The sequence below is a fragment of the Palaemon carinicauda genome, chromosome 1 (genome assembly GCF_036898095.1).
Source record: "Palaemon carinicauda isolate YSFRI2023 chromosome 1, ASM3689809v2, whole genome shotgun sequence".
Taxonomy (NCBI): domain Eukaryota; kingdom Metazoa; phylum Arthropoda; class Malacostraca; order Decapoda; family Palaemonidae; genus Palaemon; species Palaemon carinicauda.
This window is the reverse complement of record NC_090725.1, coordinates 286,218,570-286,230,779: the sequence shown is the minus strand read 5'-3', so window position 1 is coordinate 286,230,779 and position 12,210 is coordinate 286,218,570. Positions and strand designations below refer to the sequence as shown.

General features: G+C 42.9%; 1 protein-coding gene across 1 annotated transcript in view; it reads right to left on the bottom strand.

Moving 5' to 3' along the window:
- LOC137645988 (mucin-2-like) overlaps nucleotides 1-11,859 on the bottom strand; it is a 48,921-nt gene extending 37,062 nt beyond the window's left edge. The window contains exons 1-5 of the mRNA XM_068379112.1: nucleotides 9,105-11,859; nucleotides 7,805-7,975; nucleotides 4,642-6,466; nucleotides 3,807-4,492; nucleotides 598-3,762 (exon numbers count right to left, since the gene is read on the bottom strand). Coding sequence (XP_068235213.1) covers nucleotides 598-3,762; nucleotides 3,807-4,492; nucleotides 4,642-6,466; nucleotides 7,805-7,975; nucleotides 9,105-11,859 — 8,602 coding nt within the window. The remainder of the gene's footprint in view (nucleotides 1-597; nucleotides 3,763-3,806; nucleotides 4,493-4,641; nucleotides 6,467-7,804; nucleotides 7,976-9,104) is intronic.
- Between the last annotated feature and the right edge of the window lie 351 nt (nucleotides 11,860-12,210).

Genomic DNA, 12,210 nt, shown 5'->3' with positions numbered 1-12,210 from the left:
TGAACATGTTTCACCAGAATTTATATACCGACTCAATTGATGCACTGCTTTAGAAGTGAATGTTCTTCAGAGCAGTAGTCTCTATATTGTTCAGTATAGGCATTTACTTAGGGTCTCTACAGCATCCCTTCGATCACTATATATACCTACCTGTTTTCTCTCTGGTATACTTCCAATCCCACATCCTTCCTTGCCTCTTTCATAGTACAAGTAGAAGGTTGTAACCGTGCAGTAATTGGTTTCACTAACCCCAGTGGCTGACCACATGCTCTAATTTTATATTTCCGGTTTGATTACTTGGGTGCTTTTCATTTTGTAAAGCATTATAGTAAAATTTATTAATTTCACAAATTCACATACTGTGAGTATGTTTTTAAAACGTTTAGGAGATATGTCGCTGATTATAGTAAGTGATGAAGTGAAAATATAACAGGAAATGTGAGATACTAATAGTTAACTAAACAAATGAGTTATTCCAGTGCCATGTTTTATACTTGAATAGGATTATAGTAGACTATCCTGAAAAGAAAATATTAATTCCAATACACTTTAAAAACATTACATATCGTAAAGACAAAGGAATCAATAAACATTTACTTGATATTGGAGGAGGTGCAGGTGTCGGCGGGGGATTAGTAGTGGTAACTGTAGTTGCTGCCTTTGTTGTGGTGTTCGTTAAAGTAGTTGTCGTTGTTTCTGACGTAATTGAACTGGCAGCTTTTGTTGTAGTTTGGGCAACTGTCGTTGAAGTAGGGGCCAGTGTAGTTGTAGTATCTTCGACTACTGGGGTTGTAGTTGTTGGTGATGTAGTTGTACTGGCAACATTTGTTGTAGTTTGGGCAACTGTCGTTGAAGTAGGGGCCAGTGTAGTTGTAGTATCTTGGGCTACTGTGGTTGTAGTTGTTGGTGACGTAGTAGTACTGGCAGCATTTGTTGTAGTTTGGGCAACTGTCGTTGAAGTAGGGGCCAGTGTAGTTGTAGTATCTTGGGCTACTGTGGTTGTAGTTGTTGGTGACGTGGTTGTACTGGCAGCATTTGTTGTAGTTTGGGCAACTGTCGTTGAAGTAGGGGCCAGTGTAGTTGTAGTATCTTGGGCTACTGGGGTTGTAGTTGTTGGTGACGTAGTTGTACTGGCAGCATTTGTTGTAGTTTGGGCAACTGTCGTTGAAGTAGGGGCCAGTGTATTTGTAGTATCTTGGGCTACTGTGGTTGTAGTTGTTGGTGACGTAGTTGTACTGGCAGCATTTGTTGTAGTTTGGGCAACTGTCGTTGAAGTAGGGGCCAGTGTACTTGTAGTATCTTCGACTAATGGGGTTGTAGTTGTTGGTGACGTAGTTGTACTGGCAGCATTTGTTGTAGTTTGGGCAACAGTCGTTGAAGTAGGGGCCAGTGTAGTTGTAGTATCTTCGACTACTGGGGTTGTAGTTGTTGGTGACGTAGTTGTACTGGCAGCATTTGTTGTAGTTTGGGCAACTGTCGTTGAAGTAGGGGCCAGTGTAGTTGTAGTATCTTCGACTACTGGGGTTGTAGTTGTTGGTGACGTAGTTGTACTGGCAGCTACTGTGGTTGTAGTTGCTGGTGACGTAGTTGTACTGGCAGCATTTGTTGTAGTTTGGGCAACTGTCGTTGAAGTAGAGGGCAGTGTAGTTGTAGTATCTTGGGCTACTGTGGTTGTAGTTGCTGGTGACGTAGTTGTACTGGCAGCATTTGTTGTAGTTTGGGCAACTGTCGTTGAAGTAGGGGCCAGTGTAGTTGTAGTATCTTGGGCTACTGTGGTTGTAGTTGCTGGTGACGTAGTTGTACTGGCAGCATTTGTTGTAGTTAGGGCAACTGTCGTTGAAGTAGGGGCCAGTGTAGTTGTAGTATCTTGGGCGACTGTGGTTGTAGTTGCTGGTGACGTAGTTGTACTGGCAGCATTTGTTGTAGTTTGGGCAACTGTCGTTGAAGTAGGGGCCAGTGTAGTTGTAGTATCTTGGGCGACTGTGGTTGTAGTTGCTGGTGACGTAGTTGTACTGGCAGCATTTGTTGTAGTTTGGGCAACTGTCGTTGAAGTAGGGGCCAGTGTAGTTGTAGTATCTTGGGCTACTGTGGTTGTAGTTGCTGGTGACGTAGTTGTACTGGCAGCATTTGTTGTAGTTTGGGCAACTGTCGTTGAAGTAGGGGCCAGTGTAGTTGTAGTATCTTGGGCTACTGTGGTTGTAGTTGCTGGTGACGTTGTTGTACTGGCAGCATTTGTTGTAGTTTGGGCAACTGTCGTTGAAGTAGGGGCCAGTGTAGTTGTAGTATCTTCGACTACTGTGGTTGTAGTTGCAGGTGACGTTGTTGTACTGGCAGCATTTGTTGTAGTTTGGGCAACTGTCGTTGAAGTAGGGGCCAGTGTAGTTGTAGTATCTTCGACTACTGTGGTTGTAGTTGTTGGTGACGTAGTTGTACTGGCAGCTACTGTGGTTGTAGTTGCTGGTGACGTAGTTGTACTGGCAGCATTTGTTGTAGTTTGGGCAACTGTCGTTGAAGTAGAGGGCAGTGTAGTTGTAGTATCTTGGGCTACTGTGGTTGTAGTTGCTGGTGACGTAGTTGTACTGGCAGCATTTGTTGTAGTTTGGGCAACTGTCGTTGAAGTAGGGGCCAGTGTAGTTGTAGTATCTTGGGCTACTGTGGTTGTAGTTGCTGGTGACGTAGTTGTACTGGCAGCATTTGTTGTAGTTAGGGCAACTGTCGTTGAAGTAGGGGCCAGTGTAGTTGTAGTATCTTGGGCGACTGTGGTTGTAGTTGCTGGTGACGTAGTTGTACTGGCAGCATTTGTTGTAGTTAGGGCAACTGTCGTTGAAGTAGGGGCCAGTGTAGTTGTAGTATCTTGGGCGACTGTGGTTGTAGTTGCTGGTGACGTAGTTGTACTGGCAGCATTTGTTGTAGTTTGGGCAACTGTCGTTGAAGTAGGGGCCAGTGTAGTTGTAGTATCTTGGGCGACTGTGGTTGTAGTTGCTGGTGACGTAGTTGTACTGGCAGCATTTGTTGTAGTTTGGGCAACTGTCGTTGAAGTAGGGGCCAGTGTAGTTGTAGTATCTTGGGCTACTGTGGTTGTAGTTGCTGGTGACGTTGTTGTACTGGCAGCATTTGTTGTAGTTTGGGCAACTGTCGTTGAAGTAGGGGCCAGTGTAGTTGTAGTATCTTGGGCTACTGTGGTTGTAGTTGCAGGTGACGTTGTTGTACTGGCAGCATTTGTTGTAGTTTGGGCAACTGTCGTTGAAGTAGGGGCCAGTGTAGTTGTAGTATCTTCGACTACTGTGGTTGTAGTTGCTGGTGACGTTGTTGTACTGGCAGCATTTGTTGTAGTTTGGGCAACTGTCGTTGAAGTAGGGGCCAGTGTAGTTGTAGTATCTTCGACTGCTGTGGTAGTAGTTGCTGGTGACGTTGTTGTACTGGCAGCATTTGTTGTAGTTTGGGCAACTGTCGTTGAAGTAGGGGCCAGTGTAGTTGTAGTATCTTGGGCTGCTGTGGTTGTAGTTGCTGGTGACGTTGTTGTACTGGCAGCATTTGTTGTAGTTTGGGCAACTGTCGTTGAAGTAGGGGCCAGTGTAGTTGTAGTATCTTCGACTACTGTGGTTGTAGTTGCAGGTGACGTTGTTATACTGGCAGCATTTGTTGTAGTTTGGGCAACTGTCGTTGAAGTAGGGGCCAGTGTAGTTGTAGTATCTTGGGCTACTGTGGTTGTAGTTGCTGGTGACGTTGTTGTACTGGCAGCATTTGTTGTAGTTTGGGCAACTGTCGTTGAAGTAGGGCCAGTGTAGTTGTAGTATCTTCGCTACTGTGGTTGTAGTTGCTGGTGACGTTGTTGTACTGGCAGCATTTGTTGTAGTTTGGGCAACTGTCGTTGAAGTAGGCCAGTGTAGTTGTAGTATCTTCGACTACTGTGGTTGTAGTTGCAGGTGACGTTGTTGTACTGGCAGCATTTGTTGTAGTTTGGGCAACTGTCGTTGAAGTAGGGGCCAGTGTAGTTGTAGTATCTTCGACTACTGTGGTTGTAGTTGCAGGTGACGTTGTTGTACTGGCAGCATTTGTTGTAGTTTGGGCAACTGTCGTTGAAGTAGGGGCCAGTGTAGTTGTAGTATCTTGGGCTACTGTGGTTGTAGTTGCAGGTGACGTAGTTGTACTGGCAGCATTTGTTGTAGTTTGGGCAACTGTCGTTGAAGTAGGGGCCAGTGTAGTTGTAGTATCTTGGGCTACTGTGGTTGTAGTTGCAGGTGACGTAGTTGTACTGGCAGCATTTGTTGTAGTTTGGGCAACTGTCGTTGAAGTAGGGGCCAGTGTAGTTGTAGTATCTTGGGCTACTGTGGTTGTAGTTGCTGGTGACGTAGTTGTACTGGCAGCATTTGTTGTAGTTTGGGCAACTGTCGTTGAAGTAGGGCCAGTGTAGTTGTAGTATCTTGGGCTACTGTGGTTGTAGTTGCTGGTGACGTAGTTGTACTGGCAGCATTTGTTGTAGTTTGGGCAACTGTCGTTGAAGTAGGGCCAGTGTAGTTGTAGTATCTTGGGCTACTGTGGTTGTAGTTGCTGGTGACGTAGTTGTACTGGCAGCACCTGTTGTAGTTTGGGCACTGTCGTTGAAGTAGGGGCCAGTGTAGTTGTAGTATCTTGGGCTACTGTGGTTGTAGTTGCTGGTGACGTAGTTGTACTGGCAGCACCTGTTGTAGTTTGGGCACTGTCGTTGAAGTAGGGGCCAGTGTAGTTGTAGTATCTTGGGCTACTGTGGTTGTAGTTGCTGGTGACGTAGTTGTACTGGCAGCACCTGTTGTAGTTTGGGCCACTGTCGTTGAAGTAGGGGCCAGTGTAGTTGTAGTATCTTGGGCTACTGTGGTTGTAGTTGCTGGTGACGTAGTTGTACTGGCAGCACTTGTTGTAGTTTGGGCAACTGTCGTTGAAGTAGGGGCCAGTGTAGTTGTAGTATCTTGGGCTACTGTGGTTGTAGTTGCTGGTGACGTAGTTGTACTGGCAGCACTTGTTGTAGTTTGGGCAACTGTCGTTGAAGTAGGGGCCAGTGTAGTTGTAGTATCTTCGACTACTGGGGTTGTAGTTGCTGGTGACGTAGTTGTACTGGCAGCACTTGTTGTAGTTTGGGCAACTGTCGTTGAAGTAGGGGCCAGTGTAGTTGTAGTATCTTCGACTACTGGGGTTGTAGTTGCTGGTGACGTAGTTGTACTGGCAGCACTTGTTGTAGTTTGGGCAACTGTCGTTGAAGTAGGGGCCAGTGTAGTTGTAGTATCTTGGGCTACTGGGGTTGTAGTTGTTGGTGACGTAGTTGTACTGGCAGCACTTGTTGTAGTTTGGGCAACGGTCGTTGAAGTAGGGGCCAGTGTAGTTGTAGTATCTTCGGCTACTGGGGTTGTAGTTGCTGGTGACGTAGTTGTACTGGCAGCACTTGTTGTAGTTTGGGCAACGGTCGTTGAAGTAGGGGCCAGTGTAGTTGTAGTATCTTCGGCTACTGGGGTTGTAGTTGCTGGTGACGTAGTTGTACTGGCAGCACTTGTTGTAGTTTGGGCAACTGTCGTTGAAGTAGCGGCCAGTGTAGTTGTAGTATCTTGGGCTACTGTGGTTGTAGTTGCTGGTGACGTTGTTGTACTGGCAGCATTTGTTGTAGTTTGGGCAACTGTCGTTGAAGTAGGGGCCAGTGTAGTTGTAGTATCTTGGGCTACTGTGGTTGTAGTTGCTGGTGTTGTACTGGCAGCATTTGTTGTAGTTTGGGCAACTGTTGTTGAAGTAGGGGCCAGTGTAGTTGTAGTATCTTCGACTACTGTGGTTGTAGTTGCAGGTGACGTTGTTGTACTGGCAGCATTTGTTGTAGTTTGGGCAACTGTCGTTGAAGTAGGGGCCAGTGTAGTTGTAGTATCTTGGGCTACTGTGGTTGTAGTTGCTGGTGACGTAGTTGTACTGGCAGCATTTGTTGTAGTTTGGGCAACTGTCGTTGAAGTAGCGGCCAGTGTAGTTGTAGTATCTTCGACTACTGTGGTTGTAGTTGCAGGTGACGTTGTTGTACTGGCAGCATTTGTTGTAGTTTGGGCAACTGTCGTTGAAGTAGGGGCCAGTGTAGTTGTAGTATCTTGGGCTACTGTGGTTGTAGTTGCTGGTGACGTTGTTGTACTGGCAGCATTTGTTGTAGTTTGGGCAACTGTCGTTGAAGTAGCAGCCAGTGTAGTTGTAGTATCTTGGGCTACTGGGGTTGTAGTTGTCGGTGATGTAGTTGTAGTATCTTGAGCTACTGGGGTTGTAGTTGTTGGTGACGTAGTTGTACTTGCAGCATTTGTTGTCGTTTCGGCAACTGTCGTTGAAGTAGGGGCCAGTGTAGTTGTAGTATCTTCAGCCATTGGAGTTGTAGTTGAGTCTTGTTCAGTTGTAGTTGCTGCCTCTGTTGTTGTTTGTACACCTAGAGTGGACATTCGTGTAGGAGAATTGCAAATAATTACTTCATTTTCTTAAATATAATTTCACAATTAGATGAAATAAAACCTGTTTCAAAGTAAAACAGGAATTTTAAAAAAGCATTGTTTGAATAAAGATGTAAAATATCAGTAGTTTTACAAAGTGGGAACTAAATGAAAAACCTCTTATTTGATTTTCTTTAGCTCAGTGATCTCACAAATAAGTTTTAAACCATAAGAAACTAGCTAAAGAGTCATACTTCTTATCTTTATTCAATACCTCTAAATTCTTTTTTGATAAAGCTTTAATGGGATTACTAGATGTAGTTTTTTCTCCATATATATATATATATATATATATATATATATATATATATATATATATATATATATATATATATAAGTATTAGAGATACGCCGATACCACTTTGGAGGCTGATACTAATACTGATACCCATTTTTTTTTCTATACTAATACCGATGTATTGATATATCAATCGTCATTATCTTCAGCCGTAGTTAGTCCACTGCAGGACAAAATCTTCAGACATGTCCTTTCACTATTTACTATTCTCTATTTCACTGTTTATGGTCTTTCTTTTCTAGTTTATACCCGTAAATTTTAGTAGGTCGTCAATCCATCGTCTTCTCTTCCTTCCATTGCTTCTTTTGCAGTCTCTATGGATCCATTCTGTTAATTAATGTCTATTCTTAATGCCTATCTATTATCTGTCATTCTCATTATATGTCCTGTCCATGTCCATTTCGTTTTCTAACAATTTGTTAGAATAGCCTCTACTTTAATTTGCTGTCGTATCCATGTTGCTCTATTTCTGTCTCTTAGTGTTATTTGCATCCTCGTTTTTTCCGTAACTCTGAGTTGTAAGGCTTTAGTAAGGCTCCAAGTTTCCAATGAATAAGTTAATATTGGTAGGACCGTCTGATTAAATACTTTTCTTTTTAGAAAAATTGTCGTTTTACTTTTCATGATATCATTTTGTTTACCAAAAGCTCTCCATCCCATGTTTATCCTTCTTTTAATTTCGGTTTCATCTCCTGGGAAAACGCTGTTTATCCTAAATACGTATATTCTTTAAGAATATCAAGAGGTTCATGCACAATATCTTAGTTTTATTCATATTAATTTTCAGTTCTACATTTCTGCTTTCTCTATTCAAATCTTTTATCATCTTTTGCAATTCCTCCTATGATTCACTAAACAGAACTAGATCATCTGCAAATCTTAAGTTGTTAAGGTATTCCCCCATTAATATTAATTGCTACATTTTCCCAACCTAATTTCTTAAAAACTTCTAGGCATGGTGTGTATAATTTAGGGTAGATGGAGTCTCCCTGTCTAACTCTTATCTCAATTAGGATTTTCTCACTACCTTCATGTAGTTTTAGGATTTCTGTACTTCCTGTATAGTTATCTTCAAGTGTTCTAACATGAGATTCATCTAGTCCATGTCTTTGAAGGGTTTTCATTATTGCGGAGATATTGACAAAACCAAAAGCTTTCTCTTGGTCTATAAATGCCATACATAGTGGTTTGTCATACTCTGTTGAATTTTTCATTAGCGGGTTAATCACATAGATATGATCCAACCCAAACTATTTTTATCGTATTCTATGCCAACATAAATTTTTTTAGACATAATCAAGGAGAGGAATAATGCCCTGATATACTTTTGTGTTCTGCTTTTTTTTGTAATGATACAAAAATAAGTAGGAATACTTTAGAAAATAGTAATCATTTCTATTCTATTTATTACAATAAACAAGGACAAATTAAATCTAATATCGATATATAACTGTTTAGAATGTTGCATGCGAAAATAATACCAATCATAACGTCTTGAAGTAGTTTTAAGATTGCCGTACTTCTCGTATAGATATCTTCAAGTGTTCTAACATAAGATACATCGATTTCTTGTCTTTGTAGAGCTTTCAGTGTTCCAAAGCAGAATGCCATAGCACCCCAGCAACAATCGTCGAATCGTCCTCCTTCAGGTGTTGTGAAAGACGCGCAGAAGATTAATATTGTCTGTTATAAGTGATGGACAATGGACCGTGTTCACTTGGCAACATTATGAGTGAGGACATTGTCTGGGATCTATTCTCTGTATCTTCCTTGTTTCCGTGGACAGTAGATATCGACTCGCTTGAAGGACCGTTTTAGAAGTGAATGGTCAATAGAGCAAATTTTTATATTGTGGACTTGACCACCTGGTTTACTCCCAATTCCACTTCCCTCCTTGCATCTTGATGGCAACCTCTTTTAAACTTTGGTTAATGCAATCGCAGGGTCCCCCTAGTTATAAGCATGCATTGAGTAGCCTCCCTAGCCCCAGTGACTAACCACATGCTCTAATTTTGATTACTAGTGTACTACTTTTCATTTTGTTTGGTCTTATAGTACAACTTACTAATTTCAAACTCTCACATACTGAGAGTATGTTATTTTTAAATATGTTGGTGATATGTCACTGATTTTAATAAATGATAAAGTAAAAATATAACAAGAAATGTGAAATATTAAAGGTTAACCAATTATATTAGTTATCCCAATACATTATTCTCAACGTGAATAAGATTTTATTAGACCAGACAAATTTAGAAATAGTTCATTCCACCAAAACTTTTGAAGCAGGACAAATCTTAAAGACAAAGGAATCAATAAATAATTACCTGATATTGGTGGAACTGCAGTAGTTGTGGTGTGAGATACTGGGGTTGTAGTTGTGCTTGCAGGTTTAGTTGTAGTTTGGGCAACAGTAGTTGTAGTAGGGGCTAGTGTAGTTGTTATTTCTGTTGTTGTGGTTTGAGCTACTGGGGTTGTAGTTGTTGCTGGTGTGGTTGTACTTGGAAGTGTTGTTGTCGTTTGGGCATCAGTGGTTGTGGTAGGGGCTAGTGTTGTTGTTGTTTCTGTTGTTGTGGTTTGAGCTACTGGGGTTGTAGTTGTTGCTGGTGCGGTTGTACTTGGAAGTGTTGTTGTCGTTTGGGCATCAGTGGTTGTGGTAGGGGCTAGTGTTGTTGTTGTTTCTGTTGTTGTGGTTTGAGCTACTGGGGTTGTAGTTGTTGCTGGTGCGGTTGTACTTGGAAGTGTTGTTGTCGTTTGGGCATCAGTGGTTGTGGTAGGGGCTAGTGTTGTTGTTGTGGTTTGAGCTACTGGGGTTGTAGTTGTTGCTGGTGCGGTTGTACTTGGAAGTGTTGTTGTCGTTTGGGCATCAGTGGTTGTGGTAGGGGCTAGTGTTGTTGTTGTTTCTGTTGTTGTGGTTTGAGCTACTGGGGTTGTAGTTGTTGCTGGTGCGGTTGTACTTGGAAGTGTTGTTGTCGTTTGGGCATCAGTGGTTGTGGTAGGGGCTAGTGTTGTTGTTGTGGTTTGAGCTACTGGGGTTGTAGTTGTTGCTGGTGCGGTTGTACTTGGAAGTGTTGTTGTCGTTTGGGCATCAGTGGTTGTGGTAGGGGCTAGTGTTGTTGTTGTTTCTGTTGTTTTGGTTTGAGCTACTGGGGTTGTAGTTGTTGCTGGTGCGGTTGTACTTGGAAGTGTTGTTGTCGTTTGGGCATCAGTGGTTGTGGTAGGGGCTAGTGTTGTTGTTGTGGTTTGAGCTACTGGGGTTGTAGTTGTTGCTGGTGCGGTTGTACTTGGAAGTGTTGTTGTCGTTTGGGCATCAGTGGTTGTGGTAGGGGCTAGTGTTGTTGTTGTGGTTTGAGCTACTGGGGTTGTAGTTGTTGCTGGTGCGGTTGTACTTGGAAGTGTTGTTGTCGTTTGGGCATCAGTGGTTGTGGTAGGGGCTAGTGTTGTTGTTGTGGTTTGAGCTACTGGGGTTGTAGTTGTTGCTGGTGCGGTTGTACTTGGAAGTGTTGTTGTCGTTTGGGCATCAGTGGTTGTGGTAGGGGCTAGTGTTGTTGTTGTGGTTTGAGCTACTGGGGTTGTAGTTGTTGCTGGTGCGGTTGTACTTGGAAGTGTTGTTGTCGTTTGGGCATCAGTGGTTGTGGTAGGGGCTAGTGTTGTTGTTGTTTCTGTTGTTGTGGTTTGAGCTACTGGGGTTGTAGTTGTTGCTGGTGCGGTTGTACTTGGAAGTGTTGTTGTCGTTTGGGCATCAGTGGTTGTGGTAGGGGCTAGTGTTGTTGTTGTGGTTTGAGCTACTGGGGTTGTAGTTGTTGCTGGTGCGGTTGTACTTGGAAGTGTTGTTGTCGTTTGGGCATCAGTGGTTGTGGTAGGGGCTAGTGTTGTTGTTGTGGTTTGAGCTACTGGGGTTGTAGTTGTTGCTGGTGCGGTTGTACTTGGAAGTGTTGTTGTCGTTTGGGCATCAGTGGTTGTGGTAGGGGCTAGTGTTGTTGTTGTTTCTGTTGTTGTGGTTTGAGCTACTGGGGTTGTAGTTGTTGCTGGTGCGGTTGTACTTGGAAGTGTTGTTGTCGTTTGGGCATCAGTGGTTGTGGTAGGGGCTAGTGTTGTTGTTGTTTCTGTTGTTGTGGTTTGAGCTACTGGGGTTGTAGTTGTTGCTGGTGCGGTTGTACTTGGAAGTGTTGTTGTCGTTTGGGCATCAGTGGTTGTGGTAGGGGCTAGTGTTGTTGTTGTGGTTTGAGCTACTGGGGTTGTAGTTGTTGCTGGTGCGGTTGTACTTGGAAGTGTTGTTGTCGTTTGGGCATCAGTGGTTGTGGTAGGGGCTAGTGTTGTTGTTGTTTCTGTTGTTGTGGTTTGAGCTACTGGGGTTGTAGTTGTTGCTGGTGCGGTTGTACTTGGAAGTGTTGTTGTCGTTTGGGCATCAGTGGTTGTGGTAGGGGCTAGTGTTGTTGTTGTTTCTGTTGTTGTGGTTTGAGCTACTGGGGTTGTAGTTGTTGCTGGTGCAGTTGTACTTGGAAGTGTTGTTGTCGTTTGGGCATCAGTGGTTGTGGTAGGGGCTAGTGTTGTTGTTGTTTCTGTTGTTGTGGTTTGAGCTACTGGGGTTGTAGTTGTTGCTGGTGCGGTTGTACTTGGAAGTGTTGTTGTCGTTTGGGCATCAGTGGTTGTGGTAGGGGCTAGTGTTGTTGTTGTTTCTGTTGTTGTGGTTTGAGCTACTGGGGTTGTAGTTGTTGCTGGTGCGGTTGTACTTGGAAGTGTTGTTGTGGTTTGAGCTACTGGGGTTGTAGTTGTTGCTGATGTGGTTGTACTTGGAAGTGTTGTTGTCGTTTGGGCATCAGTGGTTGTGGTAGGGGCTAGTGTTGTTGTTGTTTCTGTTGTTGTGGTTTGAGCTACTGGGGTTGTAGTTGTTGCTGGTGCGGTTGTACTTGGAAGTTTTGTTGTCGTTTGGGTATCAGTGGTTGTAGTAGGAGCTGGTGTAGTTTTAGTACCTGTATTTGTTGTGGTGCTATCCACTGTAGTCGTTGTTGAGCCTGGGTTAGTTGTAGTTGTTTCAACTGTTGTGGTTTGAGGTGCAGAGGTTGTAGTAGTTGGCGCCATAGTTGTAGTTGCCGCTTGAGTGGACGTTCCTGTAGATTTGAAAATAATTACTTCATTTTTTCAAATATTATTTTTCAACTAGATCTTATAAAACGTTTTTTCAAAGAATAAGAGGAAAACATAAAGAATATTGTTTAAAAAAAATGCAGAATATCATTAGTATTACAAATAAGAGTGAAATGGAAAACATCATATATGTTATATTTAACCTACTGACTTCACAAATAAGTTGAAATCAATCAATCAGAAATTCATTTGAAAAATCATAGGTCTTCTCTTGGCCAAGTCACCAGTCACCCTTTGAGATAATACCACTAGAGTTATTAGGTCCTTTGACTGCCCAGATGATAT